The 13536-nt window shown below is 43.5% G+C and overlaps 1 protein-coding gene across 1 annotated transcript in view; it reads left to right on the forward strand.

Annotated features, from left to right (window-relative positions):
- plekha6 (pleckstrin homology domain containing, family A member 6) overlaps positions 1–13536 on the forward strand; it is a 93513-nt gene that overhangs the window by 53403 nt on the left and 26574 nt on the right. Inside the window, exons 8-13 of the mRNA XM_056273327.1 lie at positions 1805–2392; positions 4820–5321; positions 9247–9333; positions 9752–9805; positions 12532–12603; positions 12857–12937. Of these exons, the coding sequence (XP_056129302.1) occupies positions 1805–2392; positions 4820–5321; positions 9247–9333; positions 9752–9805; positions 12532–12603; positions 12857–12937 (1384 nt within the window). The remainder of the gene's footprint in view (positions 1–1804; positions 2393–4819; positions 5322–9246; positions 9334–9751; positions 9806–12531; positions 12604–12856; positions 12938–13536) is intronic.

The raw sequence follows: 13536 nt of genomic DNA on the forward strand, positions 1-13536 counted from the left end.
GGGCTAACGACCGCTGACAGCCGGATATGATTGATGAGGTGAGAGGTTAAAAAAACCACATAGTAAATACTATTTTTAAATGTTATTATCCCACACCCGCGACCCGCCCGCCCGTTCCTTTGTTTTACCCCCGACCGAACCCACAACCAAAAACGAGACAAAATATCACCTGCTAACGACATTTTTGCGGGTCACCCACCGGGTACCCAATGCAGGACTCTAATCTGGATACAACATATATTGAGAGAAACCTTTCACCACTCATCTAAATGACCTCCTCAGTCTCAATTGACTGCAGGTATCCCCACCCTTATAAACAATACATAACGGCCTAAAACAACGATTGGTTTCATATGCAGATTGCCATGGCTGTTAACTGGAGTTACAATGGCCATATGTACTATTCACAGAGGATTGGTGAATAGTTGCAATCACAGCATGCCCTCTTAGGCCCCTCCCTCGGTTCAGGGATGGTCGTTCCCTCTTAACATAGATGGCCTCTTTGACTCCCTGTTCAAACCAGCGTTCCTCCCTATCAAGGATGCGCACATCCTCATCCTTGAAAGAGTGGCTACTGGCCTGTGGATGGGTGTAGACTGCGGAGTCCCGGCCTGATGCATTAGCTCTTCTGTGTCGTGCCATCCTCTTGGCCTGCATCTGTTTGGTTTCCTCGATGTACAAGTCACGGCAATCCTCCCAGCAATTAACAGCGTACATTATATTGCTCTCACATAAAGGTGAATCAGTTGCTCCTGATGAACTGGTTCACCTTTCTGTGATTTCCTTACCTTGATTATTGAGCATGCATAAAGACACTATACTGCTCTGTTTGTGCCAGGGGACCCGGTCCTTGGGGTGGACCAATTTCTGGTGCAGCATGTTTTGGGGGTTGAAAGCAACCCCCAAACAACCCCCGGTGTTTGGAAAATACGCATCTCAACTGTTCTGAAACTCCCGCCACATACGGAATCACCACTGGTTTATGCTTAGGCAGCTGTTATCCTTCTCCTCTCTTCGATTGGCTGGTGCACTGTTTGGGCATCTTCCCGGCTTTGACAAACGCCCAGTTAGGATAACCACACTTAACCAGGGCCTGTTTAATGTGGGATTTCTCCCCTTCCCCGGCCGCTGTGTCGGTGGGGATGTTATCAGCTCGGTGGTACAGCGTCCTGATGACTCCTAGTTTGTGCTCCAGAAGATGATGAGACTCAGACCTTAAGTACTGATCAGTATGTGTTGGTTTACGGTAAAATAGCAACGATGCAACAACACCCAAATATTAACTTGGGGAAAAAAACAGCGCACTCAGCCATTTTGACATGGTGTTCGATTTCTCAAAAAGGACCTAGGGATTGCACAAAAAAGCTGCAGACAGGGCTAATTGTACTTACAATCCCAAAACAAACAAAAACAGTGCATTGCAGGGGAGCGGGCTGCACACAAACGTTGCACTAAACAATCTGCCTATGTGCAGAATGTGACAAGACATAATTAAAAACATTCAAGAGAAAATGGAGAAGGATGTAAACGTATTTGCCATCTGAAAAATTAGGACCATTCTGTTTCCATCACTCATTCTCAGATCATGTTAACACATCAACTTTCTTACCTAAAGTACATACAAATATGTATTCAGAAATATTTATTTTCCATTTGCAGCTTAGCTTATTAGCAATTAAAATAGGTTAGCGGAACATGGTGTACACACACAGTTGGACTATACCTCGCTATCTCTGTGCATGCCAACATTAAATGCACCGTTTTCCTTATTTACCTTTTTCTTGTACTTTTTTGTACGCTGCAGGACAAACTCAGAGAGCGTCACCACTACTAGTGATCCAGACCATATGATGGTAAACAAAGCCCCAGACACAGACACGCAGCAGCATCCACAGACAAACACACACATCCACAACAACAACAACGCAGACAGCAACCGACCCCCCAAACCTGAACTCAACGGGGTTGACAGCACAGAAACACCCTCTCCCTCCACCCCCAACATGGACCAGGAGGGAAGGATGAGAGAGGGCAAAACAGGAGGTGGCCAGAGAGACACAGACAGAGACAAGGGTGGCCCCTGCCCAGGCTCCAGCCACACTCCTCGTTCCAACCACCAACCGAATGGAGGGGGTTACAATGTATACAATGGCCCACCCCTCCATAACAGTGCTCCTGGAAGTCACAGTAATGATCACCCACCTCAGGGTCATCCAAAAGGGGGTGGTGTACCGCAGAGTACCAGGGAACATCCGGACAATGTGGTGCTCAGGAGGGGGTTTGTGCCCAGGACGGCTCCTGAGAGGCTCGCCCAAAGGAAGAGCTCCATGACACAGCTTCAGCAGTGGGTCAACCAGCGGCGTGGTATGGCTGCACAAGAAGACATGAACAGGTAGGTACACAATGCCAAAGAGAGATAGAAGCAGTGTTTTTAGTGCATTTTATATACTTAATGTGGTGTACGTGCATACTATTAGGGCATACTATCCAGTATGTAGAAGGCAGTATCCACCACATACTATGTACGTTATAGTAGCGGAAGTGACCCTACCTAACCAGTGGTGTAGTGGAGGGTTAAAACACATTAAAGCAGTTTACCCACGTTTTTATTTGAAGACTATGTAATAGTTTACTCACCTATTCTAGGGGTTTCATAAATGTTCATTACATAAATGTATAGTGTACATCAAATGTCATCAAAATTATGTAAATTATAGGGATTAGTGTTTTTTTAGTGGTAAAATGTAGAAATTTATCATTTTCTGAAAATATCGCCAATAGTGGTGGTTGGTTGCACAATGACGATCACTGAACCGCTACATTACATCGCCGTTTCTTACACCAGGACTTCATCAGGTTAGAATTAGAAGAACTTTGTTGCTTTTGCTTCGTCACTTTTGATATAGCCTTAGCCCGTAATTAATACTAAAAACATAATCTGCCATGAAATATGAACTTGCCAAAAAAAAAAGTACTTGAATTTGCCAACACCGGCTGCTCCTCCTACTACATTGTCCGCCATATTGGTTTTGAAAGTCTTCGACTGGCCAGTCGTTTCCATGGAAAAGACAAAAGTGCAAAGAGTTATGGGAAAGTTTAGATTGTTTAGTGACCATAAGCTTACGTAAAGCAACAAGCAGCGAGTGTAACTTAAAACTGTTTTTTTTTTTTTGCAAGCCAGCGTCTCCGTTGGTCCCTATTTGCTGTCCATCCGTTTGCAATACACAAGGCTCTCAAGCGGAAGTGAGGGGGCAGAATCTTTCGCTGTATATTTCAAAGTATAGCTAGCCCATGCTAACTTTTGCCCAGCATTGCTCACCTTCATTTTAGTATATTCGCCTGTGCAGTGTGTATACACATTCTGGTCACATTCTTCATTTGCATGCTAACATCGCGCATACTAAAATGTACATGCTTTGAGCGTGAACTATGAATTATTAATGCTGCCTTCAAATGGAACTCGTGGTTACGACACGGGACGTCGTGTACACGATATGCTTGGCGTTCAAGTCATTCAGTTGTGAGAACACCGCTGCTAGGCTACATGGACGCCAAAAGACTCCTCCTCCATGTAATTCAGGAAATGCAAAGGCATATTGACAGTGGAAAAAGATGAGGCCGTTGGGAATGTCAACATTTTCCATCCATCCATTATCCAAACCGCTTATCCAATTTAGGGTCGTGGGGTGCTGGAGCCTATCCCAGCAGTCATTGGGCGGCAGATGGGGAGACACCCTGGACAGGCCGCCAGTGCATCACAGGACACACACACACACACACACACACACACACACACACACACACACACACACACACACACACACACACACACACACACACACACACACACACACACACACACACACACACACACACACAGGGAAAATTTAGTATGGCCGATTCACCTGACCTAAATGTCTTTGGACTGTGGGAAGAAACCGGAGGAAACCCGCACAGACACGGGGAGAACATGCAAAATCCACACAGAGGATGACCTGGGATGACCCCCAAGGTTGGACTATCCCAGGGCTCAAACCCAGGACTTTCTTGCTGTGAGGCGACCGCGCTAACCACTGCACCACCGTGCCGCCTCTCAACATTTTCCTCAGACATATTATAAAATTGCTGAGAAAAATTACATGACTAAAATTACAATATATTAACTTACCATCCACTGAAAAATGAACGAACTCCCCCATGGCCTTTGCCATTTCTGAAAACGTCACAACTCGGAGCTGTCAGAAAATGTCCACTTCCAAATCCGTGAATACCACAAGAGGGGGCTATGGACTCTTCTCGTGAACACGGTAAACACAACCCCATTTGAAGGCAGCATAAAAAGCGGGGAGGAACATTGAGATGGGAACTGGGAAAAGACAGCACAAACAACTGAAGAGAGAAAAATGACTACATTTCAAATATGTCACTCAAACTTGAACAAATAACCTGACTTCCTCTTACTTTATTTCCTTTTGTACTCTTTCCTTTATTTCTATCCTTCTGTTTGTGAATGTTTATATTTTTTGCTCCATTCCTGTGTATTATGTTTGAATTGCTGCTTTATATCTGTATTGTTGTGCTTCATCTGCATTGTCTTTTTCTTCCATGTTTTTGTCACATGACTTTTCTGTGTACCTTTCCACAAAAAAGAACTTTAAAAACATAAAGTGTATTTATATTCTCGGTTGAGAGAATATGAATCAGTAGGGAAAGTGCTATACAACTGCAAGGAAACTTAAATAGTGAGGAGAACAGTATAAGACACTGATTTTTTAAAAATGATCATTACATTTAATTAACTGATTTCTTCTCTTTTCAGCCCCTCTCACTACTACACAGTAAACCGGGGTGTTTCGGCTGACTACTATGGCGTCTACCCTGGTGGTCCTCAGTATGTGGAGGAATTCCCTCTCTATCCTCCAGGGGTTCGCCCTGACAGTATCTGCTCCATTTCGGCTGTGGGAGGTTATGATCGTCACTGGACAGTGGAGGAGAAGCGCAGGTCATTGAGGGATGGGCCTCCTCCACTCTATGGGCCCCCGATGTCCAGAGACTCCTGGGGGCCCCAGTACTATAACGAGGGCCCCATGGAAATGGCCCAGGCCTCCATGAGGCGTCTGTCCATCCAGCCACGCTCCAGGTCTGTACCTAGGTCCCCTGCAACATCCAGGGGGCCCTACTCACCGGGGCCACACAACTTCACTTCTCCGGCACGCTCACTCTCAGCACGCTTTGACCGTGTGCCAGGGAGGATGAGGGAGGATGTGATCTATGCCGATCCATCCGTCTATGGCCTGAGACGATCCTACAGCTCACCCAAGGTAAGGTGTGTGTGGGTGTGAGTTTGTGTATATTTGTATTTATTCAATTTTTTGTTTTATCTTTGTGGCGGCGGCTATAATGATCGATGTATAGTCAATCACTGTCTGTGTCTTTATAAATAGCTTGAACCATGCCATAGATAGCATCTGATAGGCCTACATTCAACCTTTGTAATATCACTGCATGTTGTCGTACAAGTCACATCAGTACATTCAGTTTGATTCAGTGTCTGCCATTTGAGATTCGAGTCATATCAAACTCGAAAGTGATCCATTCAAACGTGATTCGTTCTTTCATTTTGGCCATAACAGATAAGGGTGACGCATCATACACATACATTTACGAAGGAAGAAAGAAGTGTCGCTTACTGCAGTTGCATGAGCCAGAGTCATTTCCCCAAAGATACAAACTTTTTGTGTAAAATTCAACGGCCTTATTCATACCAGACAACTTTTAAGAGTTCAATAAATTCTTTGTTTGTCAGTAGGAGTACAGTCCAACTTGCCAAATAGAGATGGACAGGTCAGCAGACACTTACATAAAGATTTTCTCTCTCGCACCCTCTTCTGCTTTTTCTCCTCTATCTACCACCTCCTTTTATCTCTCCCTCCATCTATATTCTCTCTGTTACTTCACACCTGGACAAAAGAACAGTACGTACGGCAGGATTTACAATTTTTAATGTTGCTGTCGTTTCATTGTGATCCTTTTTAAAGCTACTTCAAGGAGTTGTGGATTTATGTTGACTTTGCATGCCCCTGTGGACAAAAGCGGTAGTGTTTCATGGAGGAATGACTTCATTTCTCATGAGCGTTGCCTGGTGTCGCAAAGATCTCCATTCACCCTCTGGTAGCTCATTGCATTTGTTTTGAAGAGAGGAGCGAGAGATGAAAAACAGCTGTTTGCAAGATTGTGGCTGTGCATACCGTCTGTGTGCAGTAAATCTTCTCAGTAGATTTCGTGGGGAATCCGACCCAGAGACAAGCATCTGAAATCATTATTTCAAAATAGCTCATCTCCTTGACGATGGTCTCATTTGATTATATAAATCATACGGAGGCATCAGATGAAACTGAGACTGATGGATAATCAGTGCAACACTCCTCGTAGCAGCTTTAAGTGTACAGAAACAAATCTCTAAAATGACAAGTAAACATAGCTCAATGTGAGGGAGGAAGCGTAAGAATCAGCTATCATCATCCTCTATCTCACTTGGACATAAAACAGCTGTCTTGACAGCTCTCTCTGCAGCTTTCTTCATCTCTGTCGTTCTTGCAAGTCACACTCAAATACACTCAAGAAGATCCTCGCAGAAAAGAATAGTTTGCTCAGAAACATAAGCAGAATCAATGGCAACATAGCACTTCCCTGTACTTCAGAACAGAGGATGTGGCCATATATTGGTGGTACGGTGGTTAGCGCTATCACCTCACAGCAAGAAGGTTCTGGGTTCGAACCCCGGGGTTGTCCAACCTTGGGGGGGTCGTCCTCTTTGTGGAGTTTGCATGTTCTTCCCGCGTCTACGGTGGGTTTTCTCCGGGTGCTCCGGTTTCCCCCACCATCAAAGACGTGTATGTTAGGGTTGATGCTCCTGTCTGTGCCCCTGACCGAGGCATGGTAAGACGAGCTGGAGTTGGTCCCCGGGTGCTGCATGGCGACTGCCCTCTGCTCTTAGCTACGCAGCTAGGGTGGGTTAAATGTAGAGCATAATTTCCCTACAGGGATCATTAAAGTATATCAAAATAAAAAAATAGATGCAGGAATCATGTGGTGGTGAAATGCTGAAGTCAGGCACTACTCAGCATCCATCCAGCCAGCCATCCATTATCCAAACCGCTTATCCTGCTCTCAGGGTCGCGGGGATGCTGGAGCCTATCCCAGCAGTCATTGGGCAGCAGGTAGGGAGACAACCTGGACAGGCTGCCAGGCCATCACAGGGCAACAGACAAACAGTGACATTCTCATACTTGATTTAATAGATAAATCCCTCCCTAAACAAATTAATAACACTTTCTTAATGCATTTCCTTTTCTAGGCTGTGTTATCACAGAATTCAGAGAGGAAAAACAGCCATTAAGCTCCTCTTTGGCTCCAACGGTTCACTTGTTCAGGGTGGTAAAAACAGGTTTTGGAGATTACACTATCTGCCTTTAAAATGGGACGAGTTGGACCACACTGTGGTCTGAGTCGCTCAGCTCTGCATCAGAGACAAACCTAAGCATCCCCAACAGCCCAGCATCCCTCCCAGTGTTTGGGTTGTTCTGGACTTGATTGTTTTTGCTTAAGGACAGTCCGCCCCCCCTCCCCTTTTTTTTTTAATGTGACGTCATTGAAATGTTGTTGGCTGATCAATTGAATATTAAGAAACTTAGCACTTTGCAACATTTTCTGTCTGGGCTTCCGTGAGAAGATTCAGCATGCAATGCCGTGAGAAAAGTCTTGTGACCGAAACGTTAGCATTTTGATAAGTCAATGCAGATGTGAATCTGTGTGTCAAGTCAATTTTATTTGTATAGCCCAATATCACAAATTCCAATTTTTCCTCAAGGGTAGGATAACAGAATTATATGAAATTATTTAATATATGAAGAATATGAGAACATGATGAGGATGATGTCGAGCAGTGTCAAGATGCCATCGGAACAGCCCAGAACCTGAGCCACTCGATCAGCATCACCATGTAAATAAACAAATAAAAATTAGTCACACAACTTAGTGAGAGAAGGATATAACATTGAAACAGGATAACAAAATTATACGGATTTGTAAGATATATATATATAAAAAGAAAATGTGATGAGGAGGATGCCAAGCAGCCTCCAGATGGCGACCACCGTCACCACAGAGACCCGGGAGGAGGACCAACTGCACGTGCACACAGGGGAGACTCACATCACACCATTCACACACAGAAAAAAGAGAAAGGAGACGACATCATTCACAGAGAAAGAAAATATGTGAGAGAAGAACAGTTTGCAATAGTCAGTAATCTATACGCCATAATCCATACGCTATAATCTCGTTGGCAGAGTGTGCCGGTGTTATCTGTTGCATAACATGCATTTCACATTTAGGGTTTAATTCACCAGAGAGAATACACACAGTGGTGTTAAGACTTAACGTCTGTTTGCAAGTGATCAAGTCACATTTGTCTGTTAAGGTATCATTTACCTGTTTGCATTGGTTACCATAGCAACACATGCGTGTCTGTTAACTGGAATTAAAGCAGCAAGCTGCAGGCTACAGAGAATGGAGACGTATCCTCTCGCTGTTAATGCCACAGCGATGACTAGTGGTGGTACAGAATCCCTTCCTCATATCAGAGAGCATCAGCGAAGGAGGAGGTCGATACATGCGGCCACTTCTTCCTCCATTTCTTCCTTTTCGTTACCAAGCTATGTGATGTCAGCATTATGTGACATGACATAACGAGCGACGTAAACGACAGTTTGAAGTCCAGTGTCAGAGACTATACTCAGACACCTATCTGGAAATTTGATTTGAATCGCATTTCAAACCACCTGTGAATGTGGTTTCAGTCAGATTTGCAAAAATAGACTTCCATGTTTTGTTTTGTTTTGTTTTGGGGTTTTTTTACCGTCCAGACTTTACAAAAGCGATCTGATTCCAGTCTGGATTTGCCAAAAATCAATTTTCAGCCGTCATTCTGAACGTAGCCTAAGTTTAGTCATTGTGTGCCTAAAAAAACTGAGGGAAACAGGAAAACAAGTTTGTTCCTGTAACCTCAGCAAGGCTGCTCACTACCTCCACAATGTTTGAGTGCCTAGTTTGTTTTTGTGTTCTCTAACTATATGCCCTCTTTTTCATTCTCATCGTCCACTTATCCATTTCCCATTCCATTCCCTCCATTTATGTTCATGTCCCCCCCCCCCTTTTCTTCCCCTTTTCTCTTCCCTCAATCAGTATGACTACTCTGGTGATAGGAGATCCCTAAGCCAAGGAGTATACCACTACAATTACCCAGCATCCCCCTCTTTCCACAACAAAATGGTATGTGCCACTACTGTACCTGAAACACACTCATGTGCAACACACACAAATGTACGCATAGCCCCCCCCCCCCACACACACACACACTCAGCGCAAATGGATAGTCCTCTGGTGGTAATCGTAGCACAGTCCTGTTGCCTAGCACGTCTTGCTGCCCAGGCTTGCAGTTGCTCTAATACTGGCCTTTATCCCATGCTTGCCTCTCCCATTACTTTCTCTGCCCTCTCTTTGCACCTGTCTGTTCTTCCCCTTTTCTCTCCTCTCCTATGCTAATACCCTCATAACATTGGTCTCCATTGGACTTAGGGGTGCGTGTGTCCTTGATAAGCCTGTTCGACATTTGCTTCTTGTTCTCTATGTTAGTGTTAATATATGCTTTTGTTGCTGCTGCTGCCGCTGCTGTCACTGCTTGGCTCAGGAGGACATATTAGACCTTCAACTCCAGCGCAATCTGGAGTACCTAGACCAACAGGTAGGACACACACACATACACAGAAAGCACTGAAAGCTGCCATTTTTCTTTCTTCTCTGTTTCCTTCTGGCTATTTTTGACTTGTCATCTCTGAAATTGTATTAAGTACATTCTAACCTTGTTACTGAACAAAGGATTCGTGTCGCATCTCTCTGTTTGAGTCCTGTCGAGCTTGTAAACTTCTTGCCGTTACCCATTCGCTTCAGGTGACAGAAGGAAGCTGTCCTATTGGCATGGTCACCCACAGAGCAAAGCTTTACATGCAAGTAAGGGAGGAGAGAGGGCTACTGAGAGGCAGTCTTAAGCCGTCAGTACTGTATATTTATGCCGCATACCTTTTTGGGGCTGGTGTTGCGGATAACAATTAAGACTAGAGTAATAATCTATATATAATTCAGAATACATAAGTGAGTAAAACATCTGTCTCAAACTACTCTTAATCCATGTCTATCAAATAGTTTAATGGATTGCACACAATTAACTCTTAACAAGGGGATGAATTGACAATAGCCCGCTTCAATTTTGAAGTAAGTTATTACCTTTTACCTTCATACTCTATACCCTGGCAAAGACATTATCCTCATGCCATCATATTGTCTTGTCCAAGATGAATGTCCTGAGCATAGAGATCCCTGAAACCAGTTGAGACTAAGGTTTCGTTACAAATTTGGAAGAAGTGACTCCAACAACCTCACTAATCCAAATCCAGTTTTGCCTACTCCAGTCCTGTTAGGTCAGGGCCCAAATTGGCAAACCCACTCTGGTTTAACTCTAAACCAGGTTCAAGGCCTGCTAGACCAGTGTTTTGCAACAGCGAGTCAATCCAGTCCTTCCTAAGCCTGCCTCTCTTTTCCTTCAAATCATTTTCTCTGGCATGTGGCTGTTAGAAATTGAGTAGACTTTCGATAGAAGTCTAATTAAAACCGGATTTGCAGTGGCAGTCCATCATTATCCATTGTGTTATTCATTGTCTTTGCTTTACACACTGTCATCTGTGCTTTTTGTGGTCCTGTTCAGTGTTTGTAATTCATGGCTGCCACACTTCTTTATCCCTAGCCTGTCAGGGTAACCCCAAATGTGTTCTTAAAATGCTACATCTTCTCTTGCTATTTGACACTTCCATGAGTGTATACTTTGTTTATAGTATACATTTTAGTGTACACTTTTCTTAAACCTACCATTGTTTTGTGCCTTGCTTAACGCATCACAATGCTTAGAAAAACTATGACATCCTTCATATTTCACTCAAGGTATATACTTAATTAGACATGACATTTTCTATTTCAAAAGGGCACAATCTTATGGTACGAGCCATGCTAATCTTGTTCAGAGTCAGTCAGGTTCGTCACTTCCCTGTCTACTACTTTCGGCTGCTCCCATTAGGGGTCGCCACCGTGGATCATCCGTTTCCATCTCTTCCTGTCCTCTGCATCTTCCTCTGTCACGCCAGCCACCTGCATGTCCTGTCTCACCACATCCATAAACCTCCTCTTTGGCCTTCCTCTTTTCCTCTTGCCTGGCAGCTCCATATTCAGCATCTTTTTCCCAATATACCCAGCATCTCTCCTCCACACATGTGCAAACCATCTCAATCTTGCCTCTCTTGCTTTGTCTCCAAACCGTCCAACCTGAGCTGTCCCTCTAACATACTCGTTCCTAATCCTGTCCTTCGTCACTCCCAGTGAAAATCTTAGCATCTTCAACTCTGCCACCTCCAGCTCCATCTCTTCTGTCTTTTTGTCAGTGCCACTGTCTCCAAACCATATAACATAGCTGGTACCCTTTGTCGCAAATCACTCCTGACACTCTTCTCCACCCACTCCATCCTGCCTGCACTCTCTTCTCTCTTCTTCACCTCTCTTCCACACTCCCCGTTACTTTGGACAGTTGACCCCCAAGTATTTAAACTCATATGCCTTTGTCACTTCCCTGTAAGGGTACAAAATTATATTTTCCATTCATACTGTAGTACAATAAGTGTTCTCCGTATTGTGGCTGTAGTCTTTAGTGATTGTGTTTTGGTAACACCACATCACTAGCTGCTGCTGCGCTACCCTCAAAGGACATGGACAACCTCTTCCTATCCTCATGTCCCCATCCGGTTAGCATGGAATGACATAGAAGTCTTGGGTATGACCTTTGCCCAGAGGGCATGGCTGGGGGTGTCGGTACTGGCCGGCGGTAAAAAAATTCCATGTCTCATTCTATTAAGTTGCTTGTCATCCCACTGACATTATTTATAATGTGCTGTATTTCTTAAATATGTTCTTGATTGTGAGACACTTCCAGAATGCCTCACGGGTTTTACAAATGATTTTGCAGATACGTACATAAGAAAATATAGTATCAGTTTTTCCAACATGCTGTTGAGGTTAGGCTGATGAATAGCCCCACAGAGACCCAATTTTCACTGAACAATGTTCTTTGAGATGAACTTAATCACCTTGTACATTATTGTATAAGAAATACCCCCGAGAATGTCAGCCAACAAAATAATGGCTACGCGTGCATCGCAATATAATTATTCACTGGCAGAGATTTCTCTTACCGTATTACAATAGCCAGATGCCACAATAATTTGCCCAAAACATGTCTCAGAATAAAGAACAAATGGGGAAAAAAAACCTATAAACCCAAGATCTCATCCCACTGGAACAATAATGTTTTTATTATGCATGACTGACATGGCCTCATTGTGAGTGAACGTCCAATCCTTGTTTTCACAGGTGCCTCCCCTCCATGATGTCTATAACAGAGAGCTACATCCAACACTGAAGCTCAATGAAATCGAAACCAGTGTAAGACTGCATGCAGAGAGCCTGCGTATGGGCTCTCATCTATACATAACACTCACCGAAAAGAAAATACGAAAAACAAGCAAACACACCAGCATACAAGTAGACACCACTTACAGGGCAGACACAACTCTGCACATGCATTACACACACACACACTTGTCATAATTTGGCTTTTCTTTTGTATTCCTTTTTTTTTTTTTAATTAACGCTCTGACCACCTCCACCTCCGCTCCCTAACCCACACCTGCAATAGAAACTTCTGGGACGACTTTGTGAGCAGTGCCGAATTTTGAAAGACCAGGAGGCAGTAGTCCACCGACTTAGAATGGACAAGGTATGTTATCGTCCGAAACCTGTCATGTGACGTAAGTTAAAAAGTTTTATTCGCCATTTGGTCATCCTTCAACTCAAATAGAGAAGGGACAAATTTAAGTTATAATTTGTGATTACTAACATGAAAAACAAAAACCCTGAGAGCATCACTGAAGGATATGACATTATTCTTACTCTCTTAAAAAACAAATCTTATAAAGAGTAATAGTTTAGAGGATGGGATACAGAATATTATTTTAAGTAACCTCTCGGAGTGAAGATTATCAAGCTTATTTCATGCTTTTCAGATTTTTTTTTTTTGTGGTTTTATTACTTAAGGCACAATTTCATCTACTTGTAGTTTCATTTACATATATGCACTGTCACAGTGGGCAAAGTTATAAGTGCAGGTATTTTTGCAAATGTCATACGGATACTTTGTTTAGATTGGTTGCTGTATATGTAAGCCAGTATTCCTCCCATCTCCATACACACAACAATATCTCCATTTAACTCTAGTGTATATGGGGGTTTCCTAAACTATGCACCATTGGTTTAAGGTTGGGGAAAAGTAGAGTAGCTTATTCTGGACAATCAAATTACACACCCTTGCTGGGGTTG

Source organism: Lampris incognitus, chromosome 2, assembly GCF_029633865.1.
Source record: "Lampris incognitus isolate fLamInc1 chromosome 2, fLamInc1.hap2, whole genome shotgun sequence".
Classification (NCBI taxonomy): Eukaryota; Metazoa; Chordata; class Actinopteri; order Lampriformes; family Lampridae; genus Lampris; species Lampris incognitus.